At 42.4% G+C, this 19,763-nt stretch overlaps 1 protein-coding gene across 1 annotated transcript in view; it reads left to right on the plus strand.

The window, feature by feature from the left end:
* The window catches only part of LOC126419675 (otoferlin-like), a 468,560-nt gene that overhangs the window by 406,578 nt on the left and 42,219 nt on the right, over positions 1-19,763 (plus strand). The window contains exons 32-34 of the mRNA XM_050086891.1: positions 3,397-3,584; positions 3,661-3,899; positions 11,372-11,550. Of these exons, the coding sequence (XP_049942848.1) occupies positions 3,397-3,584; positions 3,661-3,899; positions 11,372-11,550 (606 nt within the window). The remainder of the gene's footprint in view (positions 1-3,396; positions 3,585-3,660; positions 3,900-11,371; positions 11,551-19,763) is intronic.

Genomic DNA, 19,763 nt, shown 5'->3' on the forward strand with positions numbered 1-19,763 from the left:
CAACATATAACTACCTATAATCCATAAAGTGAAACCATAATAACAATGTGAACAAAAAATTATGTACTCATATTTGAAACAGGAAACATGGTAGGAGTGCTTGGAATAATGTAGTTTCAGTGTAATTAACAAAAATGTAATTTTCGTTGTTCATTCGTATTATTTTACTTATTGTTCTTGAAAACAAGAGATATGTAATCATCTTTCTTATCACATTCCATGCATTTTAATTCTAAGCAACAGATGATAACATTTTTTTTACTATCAACAACTTATGTAACTGTAATTAATGAATTTACTATAGGCAATGATACATCAGTTGTTAGTGAGTGTATATAAGACCAGTAAGAAAACTTGTTGGAGGTCCAGCATTATGCGAGATATTGAGCAGCACTCTGTGACATAATAAATTGTACAGCTGAAACAATAATTGACTTTTCATGTCTTTTGGGAACCATAGTGTTCTCTGGCCTGTTTTCACTTACAAAAAACCTCAACTGCAGTGAATTAGCAAAACAAAGATAAGTTGTAGACAACATTTATTATTTTGAACAAATTGAGTTACATCCACCAAATTTCAAGAATGTTTATTTCAGCTACCATTGAAAGAATTAATGTTTGTAAAGATGATCACTTCAAAGTTTTTTTCTGTTGACAACATTTACCCCAGCAAGACTGGTGCATGGCAACCCTCCATGTCCAAGAAAAACTATTCTTCAACCAAGAAAGAATGCCTTGAAGTTTGGGCCATCAACAACTTCTGGCCATATTTATTTGGCAAACCATTTGTTGTTGTTATGAATAACTATGCTTGCTGACTAGCCTGAAGGATCCATCAGCCCGAATGGTGAGATGAACACTGAGGCTTCAAGCTGCTGATTTAGGTTGCCCAAGATTTCTCTAAATCACCCTAGGCAAATACTAGAATGGTTCATTTGAAAGGGCATGGCCAATTTCCTTCCCCATCCTTGAAACATTTTGAACATGTGCTACATCTCTAATGACCTCAGTGTCACCAGGGTGTTAAAGCTTAATCTTCCTTCTGTCATCACACTATGTTTTAAGCATGAGAACATACTTGGATGATAGTCAACAGTGAAAATGGATATGTCCTAGAGATGGTAATGAGTACCCCACCATGGTTTCCAGGTCAAAAACCTATTACCCTTTACACTTGAGATGCCTTGAAGGGTGAAGGCTATCAAGATAGGCCAGCTACTCTAAAGACACAATAAGCATTGCGTGCAGCCATCACAACAATCACTTCCTTCAGCAGTTCAGAAGCTTCAGAGGTGTTTAGTGGCTGATGGTGAACATGTATTACAATGTCTCAGAAATGAGGAATAATGATAAATATATTTTAAAAACTGAAATACACATTATTGATGGTTCACAATAATGTTTATTTTATATTTTATTGTTAACCAGCTTTCAGCTTTGTAGACCATCCACAGATAACTTATCTGAGGCTGGTCTAAAAAGCCAAAAGTCAGTTCACAATTAACCATAAAACTGTAATGCTGCCACTATTTTTTTTATTTTTTATTTTTTATTTTTTACTGTGGAAACTAGTTGTGCATTACTGTGGAAACTAGCAGCTCAGCCGAAGCAGTTAAAGGAGCCATAAGCAGCCAGTGGACACTAACATGTCCGCATGCTGTTTGCAGCAACAGGGCTGTTTATACGTTAGGAGGCATGCCAGACCAAGCACTGTAATCCTGCTAATGAAGCAGTAAGACAGGGCTCTTGCAGAACAGACCAGGGAGTTTCTACATCACCAGGCCATATATTTGTTATTCCGAGCATGAATGGAAGCAGTATGTGGGCACAAGAAGTGAGCTCCTAACTCAAATAAATGTTAATTTTAGCAGAGCTATCTGCAGTTAAGCAGTGCCTACTACAATGAGAGGGCTACTCCAAGTGCCGGAATGATATGGGATAGCAAGCAGTCACAAGTTTGGGCATCCACAACCACACCATCTTCTAGCATAATGTCCTCCTTCCTGGGCTTGGTGTCTCTTCACTGATGGGCCACTCCCAGGCTCATTCCAGCAGAAGCCAGACAACTATCTCGCATGGCACCAGATTGAGACTTGGGCTGTGTAGTCACACACCCTTCTGCACTGGTTCGGGTGTCCTGTTGCCTAGCACAGTCACTCACACAATGGAAATCCATCAACAGTGCCTGTCATCCCCTGAAATCATTATGGTGGTCTTCCTCAATGCTGGTGCCTCTCATGAGCAACCATGTAGCATCTAACTGGGATGCACTGCTGAGCATGTTGCTGGTATCAGCATTCTGGGGAACAGACATAATGGCCTGCAGGCCTGCAGCTAGATGCACGCCACACACTGCCCTCATCACGTGCTGTAAGGGGTGTGGCATGGCCACTGAACCATGACACTACAAGCAAAATATTTTACTTTCCAATGTTGTTTCTCTGAGCTGCCCAAGGACTGCATCCTCGTCACGACCCACTGTTGCTATCCTGCACAGAAGTGGCCCATTTCAAATAAATATTATTGTAGAACATGTATACAGTGTATTTCAGTTTTTAATGTGTCAATGCTCCTATAAGTACTGATGAATACATAAATGTGAATACATTTTGTGACCTGCTCAGAATATGTTTGAGATATTGAGTTGCAGACAGCCACTATGAAAACACTATTACTAATTTAAGCTACACACACACACTTTCACACAAGCACAACTTACACACACATGACCCCTGTCTCTATCCACGAGGTACCAGTGTTCACCATTATGAGTGTTATCATTTGCATAAGTACATCAAATGAGCAAGCATTCATCCTCAGAGAGTTCCGATAATCATTTGACATGCTTGTCCTTAAGTCAATAAGAAAATTTTCACACATCAATTTCCCTCTCTTCTTACACCACTCCTTCAGCCATCTACACTTCCCCTTTTCCTTACATGAGTGCAAAGCCAGTCCAAGAGCCAAATAACACCTGGCATCCCTATCCGCCATATTTGCACATCATATTTCACACATCAATTTCCCTCTCTTCTTATACCACTCCTTCATCCATCTACACTTCCCCTTTTCCTTACATGAGTGCAAAGCCAGTCCAAGAGCCAAATAACACCTGGCATCCCTATCTGCCATATTTGCACATCTGAGATTTGTCACTAATATTGCATAATATCAATTCACTGTCTGGAACCAACCATCGATGTAATGCATAGTATTACTGTCCATTATTATTAATAATCTACAGGCACTTTAGTCTCAAAAATTTTACAAAGAACTAAATGATTACTATTTTTTCACTATTGTGTATTCTTGAATTACTGTGGCACTCCTTTCACATAATAGTTGATGTGTTATACATTAAGAGTATGTTACAAGAACTTTTGTAAAATCTTTTAGGGGAAATTGGAGATGTGGGTGGATATGTTCCCAATGGATATGCCTCTCCCAGGTCCATCACTTGACATTTCACCTCGGAAACCTAAATCATATGAACTTCGCATTATCATCTGGAACACTGATGATGTTGTGCTTGAAGATGATGCTTTCTTCACTGGAGAGAAGATGTCTGACATCTATGTTAAAGGGTAATAATATACTGCACTCAGAATTGTGGAGTTACATTCTTGTTGCTGTGAAATGGAGTTTATTTAATTTTTTCAGGTGGCTGAAAGGACAAGAAGACTGTCAGTGCACAGACATTCATTATCGATCTCTCACTGGTGAAGGAAATTTCAACTGGAGATTTATATATCCATTTGACTATCTGGTAGCTGAAGAAAAAATTGTTATTTCTAGGAAGGAGTCATTGTTCTCCTGGGATGAAACAGAATGCAAAATACCAGCAAGATTAGAACTTCAAGTTTGGGATGCTGACCATTTCTCAGCTGATGATTTCCTAGGTAAAGTAGGAACAGAAGGACAGCTACAAATTAAACTTTGATTGTAGATTGTATTAATATATACTCTGATCATCTTTATCTAAATATTTCCTTGTAGAACTTGACGGAAGGAGAAATTGGGAAAGATAGATAACAGTATATAGCAGTTTAAGACTTTAAGCAGAAATTGCCTTGAATAGATTGCCAAATGTTCAACAGTGTAATTTCAAACATGATGAATTCACACTGCAGAACAAAAGGTAGTTTCAGTTAGCAGCAGACATGAGGAAAAGTGCTTCACTGTCAAAAGCAATTTGGCATTAAACGAAGTAGTGCACTTAACAGAAGCTTAATGGCAAGATTTACTCATTATTGTGGCCTTGAAAAGATGCACACGTGAAAGTAGATTCCTTAATATTTCATGGACTGTGATGTAAAAAACTGCAATTTTGTGAAATTTTGTGCCATCAGTACAGGAAATGTCGAATTTTTATTTAGTTGTTTTCTTTAGTATGATTTTGTTACTTAGCACCCACATTTTCTTATTTGTCCCCAGGGCATTGGATAAAGAGTAATTTTTTTCTCTTGATTCATAAGACAGAGTTTACTGCAAGTAATAATAACTTATCTTCCTGCAATTATGTATGGACATAGTAGCACTGAGTCTGGTTTATGAGAAATAAGAAAAAATAGTTCACTGGATACTGAAAACTGAAAGATGATCTGATTCCTGGGATTTTCTTAAGAAACTCATAGACTTGTTGAAGTAATGTATTGGCATGCTTATGAGATTTTTGGAGTTGGGGCCTTTTTTGTATTATTCCTATATATATTTACCTAACTACTCGTTACATATTATCTTTATCTGCATACCCCCCACCCCCCTACCCCTTTCTCTCTCTCTCTCTCTCTCTCTCTCTCTGTCTCTCTCTCTCTCTCTCTCTGGTTTTCCCCATCTGCTTTTCTACTTCCCTTCTTGTTTTTAACCGTATTATACCCCCCACCCCCTTCCCCTTTCTCTCTTTCTCTGGTTTTCCCCGCCTACTTTTCTACTTCCCTTTTTGTTTTTAACTTTACTATTTATGTATTGTTTCTCTTACTATTACTCCATTTTTGCCTCTCATGTTGTCGTTTTAACTTCTCTAGACTGAAGCACAATGTTTATAAATGTACTATGTGTGACCCGCGTCCCCCACTAATACCTGTCATTTCAACAATACCACCCACTTTCTTACAATTTGTGGATACCTCACAACCAAGGGTCTGAGTGACCCGTTCCTCCTTTCCAACCTTCCCAGGCTATCCCTTTTTACTTCTTGAGGAAGAAACTAGGTATTTTAAAAGATGTGACAGTTCTTGTGTACTTTTACGTGTACCTATCAGCAGTATTTAAAAGTATACCTATTAAATTGCTGGCCAGTCATTCTGCCTTGTTATTTTTATTTGAATATTATTATTTAATATCTTGTCATCATGTTATTCTCAAATCTTCATTATTACTCTTTCAAATTACTCTGTTTATGCACATTACTATGTCTCCACTTATCATACTGAGCACCGTGGGTTTTGAATCCATGCCAGACAGCATGGACCTCCATTACCACTAGAGGTTTCTGCAGCCATCGCACCATAAGTTGTGGCTGCACATGCTCCTGACCTGCGTATAATGTGAGGGCGCCACTGTGGAGCACGTGGTCCCAGCAGCCAATAGTGATGTACCCTATCATGTATTTAAGCACCTGCCTCTCACTCAACAAGGCCTCTCACTCAACAAGGCAGTCTGATATTCATGGGACTCTCTTGATATCTCGCTTACAGACATCATGTTTGCTTTGCTTGTTTCTGTGTCCGAGTGGATGTTGTTGATTTCATGAGGTTTTCTCTTGTGACTCCATTGCTGCTTGTGTGTTGCTCTTCTTGGTGTCTTGCTTGGTCGTCCTTTGTGTGTGTCCATTCCTTCACTGTTCGTCTTTCTTGTTTGTTCACATGCCTCTCCCGTTCGGTCCTGCTGCACTTTCATTCACGGCCACTCCACAGTTACAATATTTTGGTGACAAAGTAAACGGTGGTAGTTGTTAGTATGGGGTCAAAGTTGGTCTTACTTCTGGAGAAACAGCAGCAGCTCATGCAGCAGCAGCAGTAGCCCCAGTTTATATCTTACAGTAGTCACTGCAGTTACTAATGGACAAAGTTGATGCAAGGGACGCACTGCCACATCAACTTCTGAGTCCTCAGGTGTCCGATGCTTTCCCATGTCTGCCATCATTCCCCCCATTTAATGACGCTAAAGAAGACTGGGAAACATATTTACATCAGCTGAAACAACATTTTGCGACTTTTCAAGTCACAAATGACTCCTTGCAGCAGTCGTTGTTTTTGTCTTGGGCCTCCCCAGACACGTTCTTTCTTATCCGCAAGCTGGCACCATTGTCTGATCTTGTGGCCCTCTCTTTCCAAGAAATATGCCTTTTGCTGACAAACTATTATTCACAATGCTACCACGTGTTCGCCTCTCAGATGGAGTTCCACCAGTACCATAAACAGCCTGGTCAATTGTATCATTCATGGGTCACGGATCTGCAGGGTCTCAGCTGTCGATGCTATTTTACGTGCACCAATCGGCAGTGCAAGGCTTCATATGTGGACTCTCTCATCTGGAATTTGGTGGTTCAGCTGGCTTCTAATCCTGCAGCACTGAAGCTCGATACCCCTCCTTGGAAGAGATTCTCCGCATTGGCCACTCATTTGAGATTGCTCAGGTGGCTAATGAGTGTCTCATGGCACGGCCACAAGTGGCGTCAATCGACACGTCTCGGTGGGTTCCGCCCTCGTGACGTCAATGTCGCCCAGCCACCAGAGGCCAGCACTGTCAGGACTCCTCTTTGTCCAACATCTCTATGGCAGTGGCGCCTCCGGTTGCCCCCCATCACCGGCCCACTTCCATCTTGCCCACAGTGCTTTACCGCACATTATGAAGCTGATTGTCCCCACCATTGGAAAACATGCACGATGTGTGACAAGGAGGGCCACATCCAATCGGTTTGTCACAGTCACTTGACTCGCTCCAGTCCTGCCCCTCCTGGGCCTCAAGATACCGTACATGCTCTGCAATCTGTCGTCCCACTGGATGACCCATCAGCGCAGAAGCTTTTCCTCATGCTCTGCCTTTTCACTGAGAATGTCAGTTTTCAGGTCAACACTGGGGCCACCGTCTCCCTGAATAATATGGTGACATATGCCAGACCGGGCTCTCCCCCTTGGCGTTTGGTTCCATTCCCCTTCTTGGGCAGTTCATCATCCAGGTGAGGTAAAAATATTTTCCCTGGCTCCTTACCCTATTTTTTTGTTGACCATCCATTGGCTTCAAATATTTTTGGTGTGGATGCATTTCAACTGTCTGGCTTTTCAACTTCCGATGAAGTTAACGTCATTTCCAAGGCTGTTGGTTTTCAGGACTTGGACGATCTGTGCTCAGTTTTTGAATAGTTATTTGCACTGGATCTCAGACGTGCTTTTGATTTTCAGGTGCACGTCCCACTTCAACCAGATGCGCAGCCTCACTTTTTCCAGGCCCGACTCCTTCGGGTGGCCTTATGGCCAGCAGACAAGTGAGAACTTGATCAGCTCCAGGCTGCTGGCGTTCTGGAGCCTGTGACATACAGTGCCTGGGTGACACCATTGGTGGTAATATGGAAACCCAATTGGTCACTTTGGCTGTGTGGGGACTTCAGCACTACTGTCAATGCTGAGTCCCTTGTAGATACTTACCCCATTCCCCAACAGGAAGACCTTCTTGGCAAGCTTGCCAGTGGAGAGTACATTCCAAAGATTGACCTGGCTGAGGCATACCTTGGATGTTGATTCCCAGAACATCTTAGTTATCAACACGCCTTTTGGATTGTACAGGTACAAGTGCCTTCTGTTTGGTGTCTCTTTGGTGACGGCCGTTTTCCAGTAGTTCCTGGAGCAGCTTATGCAACCTATTCCTGCCTGCATGAATTATCTGGATGACATCTTGGGCAGCGGGCATTCCCCCCAGGAACATTTGCAGAACCTCAGTGCCTTATTACACGCTCTGCAATCTGCAGGTTTATGCTGTCATCTGGACAGGTGTTGTTTTTTTCAACGGGAAGTGGAATACTTAGGCCACTGCTTAGCAAAGATGGCATTCGCCCTTCGGGTTGTAATGTTGTGGTCATTGAGGCCCTTCCTCGTCCCAAGGACTTATGTGAACTCCAGGCATTTTTGGGCAAGGTTACTTATTACTTCAAGTTCTTACCCCAGGCTGCTTGCATTGCTCAACCCCTAAATCACATGTGTTGCAAAGGGGTACCTTTTGATTGGCTCCTGCCTGTGACCAGGCTTTTTTCCATTTAAAGGTGATGCTGAAGTCCGCCCCTTGCCTTACTCCCTTCTCTCCGGACCGCCCCTTGGTTGTGGTAGCTGATGCATCGGCATACGGCATGGGGGCCATTCTCATGCATTGGAATGCTGGTGGCTGAGAACAGCCCACTGCTTATGCATCTAAGACGCTGACCCCAGCACAACGGATCTACTCCTAGATTGAAAAGGAGGCCCTGGCAATAATGTTCGCTGCCAACAATATCACACTTATCTCTTTCGGGCAAAGTTCACCCTCCTTATGGACCATGGCACTGGGGTATGTCCTGCATGAAAGTTTTGGCTCGCCAGCATGTGTATTGTCCCGGCATTGATGGCAATATTGACCGCCTTGTCCATGGGAACACTGTGTGTGCATGTCACCACACAAGCCCCCCTCAGTCGTTCGCACCTTGGCCTGTGCCTTGCCAGCCCTGGGATTGCCTCCATTTCGATTTTGCGGGCCTGTTTTTGGGGTCCTTGTGATTACTTATCGTTGTTGCCTACTCCAAATACCCATATGTCATTTGCATGGCGTCCACCACCACGGCAGCCACACTCATGGCCCTGGCCCAGGTTCTAGCCATTGAGGACCTGCCTCACACATTGGTCTCCGATAATGGCCCTCAATTGATGACATCCTCCTTCCACGACTTCTGTTGGGCCAACGGTATCAAACAAGTCTGTAGCCTGCCTTTCCACCCTTCCTCCAATGGTGTGGCAGAGAGGCTTGTCCGCACATTTAAACAACAGTTGACGAAGGCAGTCGAAACATCTCCCACCTCGTTGGCCCTCACCCTGTTCTTGAGCCCCTATCGCACCATGCCAATTGACAGACTTAGTCCAGCAGAGCTCCTCCATGGGCGACAGCTGTGGACCCTGCTCCATTTGCTGATGCCATCCCCCTCCCACCCTGCTTCCAGCCCTCTCAGCTTTACACCCCCAGCATGGCTGTGTGGGCCCACGTGTACGGGAGCAAGGTGAGTTGGACACATGCCAAGGTCGTCGCGTCCCAGGGGCGGCATGTGACGTCAGTGCAGATGTCAAAAGAGTTGCAGCACCACCATCATAACCAGCTCTGTCCACGTATTCCTGCGGGACTCCCGCTGCCACCTTCTCCTCCACTGCCTCCTTCAGGTACAGATGTGGTCCTCGAGTCATGCCACTGCCCTCAGTTGCTGTCTCCCCATGAGCCTGCTGCCGGCCCTCCCTGCCCCCAGGTGGATCGGCAGCTCCCTCTGCCGACATGGCCTCTGGGTCAGCCATCATGGACATCTCAGGTGTCCCTTCCTTGCCGCCAATGGCGGTTGACAAGCCCGGGTCCTCTCCCATCTGCCGACCACCGCAGCACTGTCCGGGGCATTTCTGCCCCTATGCACAGGTTTCAATGGGAGGGGGGGGGGGGGGGGGGGATCTGGCACCGAGCACCGCAGATTTCGAATCCTCACCAGATAGCATGGACCTCGATTACCACTAGAGGTCTCTGCAACTGTCGCGCCATATGCTGTGGCTGCGTGTGCTCCTGGCCCCGCGTATAATGTGAAGGTGCTACTGCGGAGTACGTAGTTCCAGCAGCCAATAGCGACATACCCTATCATGTATTTAAGTGCCTGCCTCTCTCTCAGTGAGGCAGTCTGGTATTCGTGTGAGTCTCTCAATATCTCGCTTACAGACATCGTGTTTGCTTTGCTTGTTTCCGTGTCCGAGTGGACGTTGTTCATTTCGTGAGGTTTTCATTTGTGACCCCGTTGCTTCTTGCGTGTTGCTGTTCTTGGTGCCTTGCTCAGTCGTCGGTCATTGTGTGTGTCCATTCTTTCCCGTTCATCTGTCTTGTTTGTTTGTGGGCCGCTCCCGTTTGGTCCCACTGTGCTTTTGTTCATGGCCACCCCACAACCCTTCCAGTTGTGGGTACAACACCACTATTCATTATACATCAAGTGAATTGGAACTATATTTTCTCAGAAAACAGCCTCTTCTTCTCCTCTGCTCTTGGCTAAATTTTATTACATTGCAAGTACTACATTCTATTTGTATTCAATTTCACTTCTACATGATCCAAACTATTCCTTCATCAAACCTAGACACAAGTATAAAATATTCTGGTTAATGCATGCGATAATAAAATGAGAAGTTAGACATTCCAAAAGTAGTACAGTTCTTGACTTAACAAATAATATTAGTGAACTAATAACAACTGAATAATGTTTCAAGTTTTTAGTACAATATGACCAAATTAATTTATAACATTTTAGGAACTATGAGCTAACATTATCAGCATACACTGTCATTAGCTTCCATTAGCAGACTGATCCTCTTGCTGTGAATTGTTAACTGTTTCTGTGTTTATGTGTAACTGATGCCACATAATTTTAATGTAATGGCAGCATACATCTAAAATTTATTGTTTGCTACCTTCATTCCTACTAAAGCTGTCTCAAGTCTGTAGTTTTTTGTCTAGTGTCTGGATAAACAAATGGGGTAATTGGTACTTAAACCAAAATTAAGTGTAGAAGGAAGTAAATGTTAATAAAGTCCACATTAGTCATGATTACTCTCAGTTCTATTTTAAATATATGCCATGCCTTATTTTATGTGAGCTTAGATGCAACATTAAATATGGCAAGTGTGAAAACTAACAACGAGAATCCCATTGAAATCATAGGGTGTTCACAAATGGTAATGAACCAACAATAGTCAAACTAGCATTAAATTATAATAATTGTTCTATCACCCAATAATACATAGCTTCTGGCTGAGTCTGACAGATGCTGGAGGTATTTAGTTATTAATATGGTGATAACCTTAAGATTACAGTAGAAAGCTTAAAAATGGTGGTGTAACAATATTGTCATTGTTTTATACCACTGTTGTACTATAATATCTACATGGAAACACAATTCATCTATGCATCTTTACTATCTCCAGCTGTGGCAATATTTTCAGACCGCTAACAGAATCTAACAATACAGGACGATTGCTACCATGTAAGAATATTGCATACTGCCATCAGACAGTGTTTAAAAATCCTGAGCAATTTGAATAGCAATAAAATGCTTCACTGCTTTCTTATTGAAATTGTAGTTTTTACTGAATATTTTCAAATCTCTTAACAGGTGCAATTACACTTGATTTAAATCGATTCCCACGAGGAGCCAAATCTTCAAAGCTATGTACACTGGACATGTTGAAAACAGATGGTTCTGTTCCTATGGTCAACATTTTCAAGCAGAAGAGAGTAAAAGGCTGGTGGCCTTTTTATGTTAAGAAAGAAAATGAAGAAATGGAATTAACGGTAAGAGCAATGATTCTTTTTCAAAAATAAAATTTCATTCATTTTGACTAATTTTGGTTTATTTAATGTGAGAACTTTGTGTTTTCAGCTGTACAAATTTCTCAATATAAAGCACTCAAATGTTGTACTTTTTGTTATTATAACTTACAAAAGGCAGGAACAAGCTTTGGTGGCCTACGGGTCTCATTCACATTACTTACTTAAGCTTGTGGGCCATCTCTTCATGTGACATAACAACAGTGCTCCTAGCTCCTAGAATCCACAAGGTTAATGTTTATGGAGTAATGCACCAGTATGAAAGGGACCCCTTTGCTGGCATGCAACACCAACAAATTATCCCCCAAAATACACATTTTGTGTTCATCTGGAAACCATTAAAAATTGATACCACTGATAAAAAAGTGAAAAACTATGAAATACAGTAATGTTGTGCAAAACTAACATGATGGATGCTATGAACTAGGTGAATGGCCAGTAAGAGGACTTCCTAGCAGCACCCCTACTGAGTAGAAGTGAATAGTGCTGTTTTACAGTATTTGTAATTTTTAATTTAAAACCAAACAGCTCACAACCTAGTACCACTTCCTGGGCTGTTTATGGTTGTATAATATTTTTAACTCAGTGCCTGGCTGCCTGACAAATCATCACAATAACTTATACTTCAGAATACATCTCTTCAGGAAAACATGAATATTTTTTCACATAAAAACTCATGTGTGAAACATAGAGACTTTGTCTAAATCCAATACATAAGCTCTTACTCATCCAAAATGATTGTTTTGCTTTGAATATGACAGCATGATCACACAATTTTATTTTTTTTAATGTCATCACTGATCATATCAATTTGACAACCAACTGTTCATCTTGATAAACTTATTTGTTTGAACTCTTTCTTTTATTATTGTTATTAACATTGTTATTATCAGAACATAGTATATCTGTAATGTCCAAGAGGCATAACTTTATTTGCCTTCAGCAAAGGGCTTTCACAATCTGTCAATTTTTCTACTCGCTATAAAACTAGCTTTAACCAAATTATCACGCTGTGTCCTTGGTTTGGTAAATTAAAAATTAATGTTTTAATTTCATCTTTCTGCAATTCCCCTGCAAGCTGTTGCTGATCAGCATGTTTTGTGTGCATAGAAAACTCCATTTTCATATTATACTCCTTCACAACAGATTGTGATCAACTACACTACAAGTAAATAGATTTACTTTTTAACATAGTACAAAGATAATCCTCCATCCATTTCTCCTGGAATTGGAAGCAGTTAGCATCTAATTTTCTCTTCTTAAGGCCATAACTTTTATGAATACTCTCAGTAAAGACACATGGGCCCACTTTCACAAAACTGATGAACAACTATCACAGAACTTGACATGTGAAGTGACAACACGTAACTAGTTTGTTCACCAAGTTATATCCCCTGCTCCTGTTACTTGAATTGGCACATTTAGCAAGTGGTTGCTAATTTTTGTGCCATTGTTACCTACTACCAACATTTGCAATATATCAGTGTGCAGTACAGACTTGACAGTAAGAAGTAAGTAACATGCATGCTATTAGCTCTTATCCAGAGGTGGAAATACTTCTTCCTGCAAGTCTTCAGAGTGATGAGCTGCTTCCACTACTCTCCACATGAACAAAAACCAAAACTTCACGCTGATAGTGAAAATGTGTTTCTCTTTGTTGTCCAAATCCAGTGCTAGGGAAAGGGCATTGTGCATGTGTGGAGTAAGCAGAATTTTCACTGGTCTGTGGCATGAGCTGCAAACATGAGGTAAGCTGAGCATTGGCAGAAATATCTGAAAGTGCATCCTGGCCCGAATACAATGTGAGTGCCTTCCTCTCTCACCCACAGATTTCTTTGATGTGCTGGGTTGAAATCAATCACAGGCCAGATCCAGCCCATGGGCCACCAGTTGCACACCTATGATATGAAATGTAGTTATAAATAAAATTTTAATGTAAGATAGTCATTACATTATTTCCAAAGCGTTTTGTAGAAATTCAAACTATTATCATTACTCAGTATACCAACATCCTCAGTTATTTTTTATTGCAAAGTGTCATAATATAAGTGCAAAAATAAGAGATCCTTTCATGAAGAATCAAACAGAAACATAGTGAATTACAATATCATGATGACATTCTCATATTAACTGCATCAATGCCTGTAAGTAAGAACTAAGTTTGCTCTCTGTGTTACTCATTCAAAATTACAATCTTGGCATATATTTAGCTGTTCCTTTGTAAGCACAAACGAAACTCCTTGATTTGGATATGATTTAAGTTGTTATTACCTATTGTAGTCAAAAACATGGCACTCATTTTAAGGATTTATTACTGTGTCCTTCTTCTCTCACATTCGCCTACTCCTACTGAGTGTAGCTTTTAAGAGTGACAAATATGGATAAATTTGATAAGATTCGAAAGGGCAAATTTGTTATGAAAGTGTAAATGATTACAAACTTCAAATTATGAAAACACTTGGCTGCAAAATAATTGATGTGGTTTTTAAAATCCATGTTTGCTCCTGTCAGTTTTTCATCTCTGGTATATTGACTCATCCAAAAAGTGATATAATAAGATGAAAACCATTAAAGATTACCATTGTGCATGTATCACATTAATATTTAGGACAATTTTATGAAAAGGATAGATTAAACAATGGAAAATCCAACACACACACACACACACACACATACACAAATGCAACTAGCATATATATAACCACAGTGTCTGGCAACTGAAGCCAGACTGTGAGCAGCAGTGCAAAATGGGAGAAACAACTGTCTGGGGGTAAGGAGGAGGCTGGGGTGGGGAGGGGGAGGGATAGCAGGGGATAGTGGGGGACAGTAAAGTGCAGCTAGTGGGAGCATGCAGAGTCAAGATGGAGAGAGGGTAGGGTAGCTGGTGCAGTCAGAGGGGAGAGAGGAGGGGTAGTGCAAAAGGAGAGAAGTAAAAAGACATGGTGCATTGGTGGAATAGAGGGCTGTGTAGTGCTGGAATGGGAACAGGGAAGGGGCTAGATGGGTAAGGACAATGACTAACGAATGTTGAGGTCAAGATGGTTAGGTGAACATAGGGCATATTGCATGGAGAGTTCTCCCTGTGCAATTCAGAAAATCTGGTGTTGGTGGGAAGGGCCCAGATGGCACAGGCTGTGAAACAGTCACTGAAGTGAAGAACATTGTGTTGAGTAGTATGCTCAGCAACAGCGTGGTCCAGTTATTTCTTGGCCACAGTTTGTCAGTGACCATTCTGGCTGACAGACAGCTTGTTGGTTTTTGTGCCCATGTAGAATGCAGCACAGTGGATGCAGCTTAGCTTGTAGATCAGGTGACTGGTTTCACAAGTAATGGGAAATGTGATGTTTGTGACCAGTTGGTTATGGGAGGATGTATGACACAGGTCTTAGATCTAGGTCCATTACAGGGATATGAGCCATACAACCAGGGCTAGGAGGAGGGGTGTGTAGGGTTGGATGGGGATATTGTGTAGGTTCAGTGGGTGGTGGGATATGACTGTGGGAGGTGTGGGAAGAATAGTGGTTAGGACATTCCACATTTCACAGCACAATGAGCGGTAGTTGAAACGCTGGTGGAGGATGTACTTCAGTTGCTCCAGTCCTGGGTGGTACTGAGGCATGGGGGAAATGCTCCTCTGTGGCTGGATGGTGGGACTTTGGGAGCTGGTGGGTGACTGGAAAGATAAAGCACAGGAGATCTGTTTTTGTATAAGGTTGGGAGCATAATTACAGTCTGTAGGTCTCAGTGAGACCCTCAGTACATTTCAAGAGGAACAGCTCATCACTATAGACACGATGGCAATGAGTGGCTACGCTGTATGGAAAGGCTTCCTTGATATGGAATGGGTGGCAGCTGTCACAGTGTAGGTATTGCTGGTGGTTGGTAGGTTTGATATGGACAGAGGTTCTGATGTAGCCAGCTTTGAGATGGAGTTGAATGTTGAGGAAGGTGGCTTGATGGGTTGAGTAGGACCATGCGCATTAGGGATGTTAGGGCAAAGGGAGGTACTTCTGTAAAATATCTGGGAGTATGCGTGCGGAACGATTTGAAGTGGAATGATCATATAAAATTAATTGTTGGTAAGGTGGGTACCAGGTTGAGATTCATTGGGAGAGTGCTTAGAAAATGTAGTCCATCAACAAAGGAGGTGGCTTACAAAACTCTCGTTCGACCTATACTTGAGTATTGCTCATCAGTGTGGGATCCGTACCAGATTGGTTTGAAGGAGGAGATAGAGAAGATTCAAAGAAGAGCGGCGCGTTTCGTCACAGGGTTATTTGGTAACCGTGATAGCGTTACGGAGATGTTTAATAAACTCAAGTGGCAGACTCTGTAAGAGAGGCGCTCTGCATCGCGGTGTAGATTGCTCACCAGGTTTCGAGAGGGTGCGTTTCTGGATGAGGTATTGAATATATTGCTTCCCCCTACTTATACCTCCCGAGGAGATCACGAATGTAAAATTAGAGAGATTAGAGCACGCACAGAGGCTTTCAGACAGTCGTTCTTCCCGCAAACCATACGCGACTGGAACAGGAAAGGGAGGTAATGACAGTGGCAAATAAAATGCCCTCCGCCACACACCTTTGGGTGGCTTGCAGAGTATAAATGTAGATGTAGATGTAGATGTAGATGTAGAATGGGGGAGAAAGTGTTGAGGTTCTGGAAGAATGTGGATAGGGTGTCCTCACATTTGATCCAGATCAAGAAGATGTTATCAGTGAATGTGAAGCAGATGAGGGGTTTGGAATTATGGATGTTTAGGAAGAATTCCATCAGATGACCCATGAATAGATTGGCTTAGTATGGTGCCATGCAAGTGCCCATAGCATTAACCCACATTTGTTTGTAAATAATGCCTTCAAAGAAGAAGTAATTGTGGGTGAGGATACAGTTAGTCATGGTGACTAGGAAGGAGTTTGTTGGTTTGGAATCCATTGAGTGTTGGGAAATGTAGTGTTCAATAGTGGTAAGACCATGTGCATTAGGGATGTTAGGGCAAAGGGAGGTAGCATCAACATAGACTCTCTCAGTGGGGGCACAGTAACTGGGCGCAATGGGGCATCCTGGATGGTGAGGTTTGTGGAGTTTAGGAATCATGTAGAAGGCAGAAGTGTGGGGAGTAGCAGGGGTGAGGAGAGAGATAGACTTTGGTGAACAGTTCTGGGATAGGCCTAAGAATTTGAGGAGAGACTGGAAATCCTATTGGATTTCTGGAATGGATTTACGCTGTTGGATAAATCTGACACCTGGTTGAGTCTTTCTGCCTGGTAATCCTTGTGGTTCAAAACAGCAGTGCTGGAGCCTTTGTGAGCAGTTAGGATTATAAGATAAGGACCAGTTTTTAGGTCCTGGATTGTGGTTCTTCTGCAGATGTAAGGTTGTTTTGCACATCAAGGGATTTGGGGGATGATGGTGAGGCAAGGTTTGAAGTTAAGAAATTTTCAAAAGTTACAGGAGGTGATTTGGGGGCAGTGGGATGGAGGAGTAACAGAGTCAGGGTTCAGTATTAGTCTGTGGTTGAGTTTGGTAGAGTTGGTGGCGAAAAATTGTTTCCACTCTAGGGGCTGGGAGAAATAGAGGATGTCCTTGACAAATCCTGCATTACTGGATTTGGAAGTTGGGCAAAAGGTGAGGCCTATGGAAAGGACTGATACTTTTTCAGGGCTAAGGGTTTTGGAGGAAAGGTGTTTCAGGTCTGTTGAGGTACTGGTTTCTGTGTGGTGGTGGGAGGGAATTGTAGAAGATGGGGTAAATGCGGTAGGGGCAGGGTTTGTCAGCTATGAGGGGATGTGGAGGAAGTTGGAGGTTGTTGTAGATACAAGGGGGGACCCAAAAGAAACCGGACTCTGAGGGTGCTGCCACTCATAGACATAGTGCAAGGCTCTCATGATTGATGGTGTTAGTAGAGACCTTCATGAAACAGCTGTGCAGATGGTGTCAGTGTAGAGCTGAATGTGCAAGTGTGGTATTGTGTTTCTCTGACTGTTGGCAGGTTACCTCTGTGAGGTTGTTATGGCAACTTTAAAAGAACAAAGAGTGTGTGTGAAATTTTGTTTCCTGCTTAAAAAAACTGCAATGGAGACACACCAAATGCTTCAGGAAGCTTTCCAGGAGGACTCTATGAGCTGCAAACAGGTTTTCGAGTGGTTTGGGCACTTTAAACGTGGTGAGATGTGTGTTGAAGACCAATCTCGTTCTGGACGTCCTTCAACATCGCGAAATGAGGAGAACATTGAAAAGGTCCACCAAAAGATCAACGAGGATCATCACCAATATGATTGACCAAATTTCAGCAGAGACAGGAATCAGTTGGAACTCGTGCCAGCGGAGTTTGAGTGAGGATTGGCACATGAGACGTGTTGCTGTTAAGTTTGTTCTGTGCCTTCTCACACAGGAGCAAAAAACCATCCGCATGAATGTGTGTCAGGACTTGAAAACAGAGATTGCACGTGATCCAAACTTCTTGAACAAAGTCATTACAGGGGATGAGAGTTGGTGTCACAGGTATGACCCAGAAACCAAGCAAGTGTGAAGCCAGTGGAGGACTCCCAACTCCCGCAGATCAAAAAAAGCAAGACAAGTGAGGTCAAATGTGAAGACGATGATCATTGTTTTTTTTTTTATGTTTGTGGAATTGTGCATCGGGAATTTGTACCCCCTGGCCAGACTGTTAACCAGCACTTTTATTTGGATGTTTTAAGGCATGTGAGGAGGAAACGCCCAGAACTTTGGCAATCAGGTGACAGGTTCTGCATCACGACAACACTCCAGCACACACAGCCTTACAAGTGACCCACTATTTGGCATCTCAGAGGTGGTCTGTTATTCCCCACACTCCGTGTTTGCCGGACCTAGCCCCGTGTGAATTTTTCCTATTTCCATGAATGAAAAAGCACTAAAAGGGGAACGTTATGACAATGTGGAGGTGGTAAAAACAGCTTTGCAAGGGGCACTGGACAATATCAAACTTGAAGAGTTCTAAACATGCTTCCAACAGTGGGAAAAAGAGACTTGACAAGTGCATCGCATGTAATGGAGAGTATTTTGAAGGTGACTGAAGTAATTTTGTTAAAATGTTCATAAATAAATTTTTTATGACAGCAATCCGATTTCTTTTGGGTCTCCCCTCATATGATGGACAGTGGAAGTGAGCAGGATGGAGAGTTTTCTGAGATGCCATTGTGCATGTTCCTCTTGTTCATGGAGGGCAAGAATTTCAGTGTGTGGTATGGGTTCCAGGAATTTAGGATTGCATAGCAGGAGAATTTCACAGATGGAGAAAACTTATTATAAGGAGGTTTGGGCTAGATTGATATGGTTTTCCATGACTATGTTACAGGGGATAAGAATTGGTGGAATCTGAACAGATGGAGCTCATTGTGGAAGTACAGGTGGCAGCCAGACATGGGTGATTGGATGGTAAGGCCATTTGAGGGACTCCATGAGCCGAGCAACAATACAGGAATATTATGTGGGACTCGGTCCTGGCTAGGGATAAGGAATCTTTTCTGCATTAACACAGATGGAAGGAGCAAGGTTCCATGGCATTGGAGAAAACCCGTAAAAATATGTAAATAATGTAGAATTCATCACAAAAAATTCCCAAAAATACATGCAAACATGTTGTGAAAAATCACAGAAAGAAAAAAATGGATGAAATATGGGGACACAAGGTAAAATCGGAGAGATAGACTAATAGTGAGAGGTGAAAACCAACTGCAATTGGCATGAACTCACAGTGAGATCAAATTAAAAAAATGTACAATTCTTGTAATGTGGGTTCCAGATCTGTGGGTTGGCTTAGTGTGAAGAAGGGGGATGGAAGACATTACTAGATTAGGTGAAATTAGTACTTGTGAACTGGAATATGGAGGAGAAAGAGTGGGGGTGGGAAGGGGTTGGTATGTTCAGATACAGTCTGTGTGACCCAGGAAAGGTATGGGAAATAACATGTGAAAATAAGTGAGAGTGATGCAGGGAGAGTGAGCAATTTGAAAGTAAAGGATTATTGATATCAGTGGGAGTAATGTGGGAAATGAGATGCTGCTTCAACAGTCAGTGCTGTCTTGTAGCTGCCTCTTGTGCATGGCTGAGAGGGGTGATACAGTGTGGCTTGTAACTATAGGGTGCAGTGTGGTTTGTAAAGTGACAAGAGAAAAACAAGAGAGGAGAGAAAT

The sequence above is a fragment of the Schistocerca serialis genome, chromosome 1 (assembly GCF_023864345.2).
Source record: "Schistocerca serialis cubense isolate TAMUIC-IGC-003099 chromosome 1, iqSchSeri2.2, whole genome shotgun sequence".
Taxonomy (NCBI): domain Eukaryota; kingdom Metazoa; phylum Arthropoda; class Insecta; order Orthoptera; family Acrididae; genus Schistocerca; species Schistocerca serialis.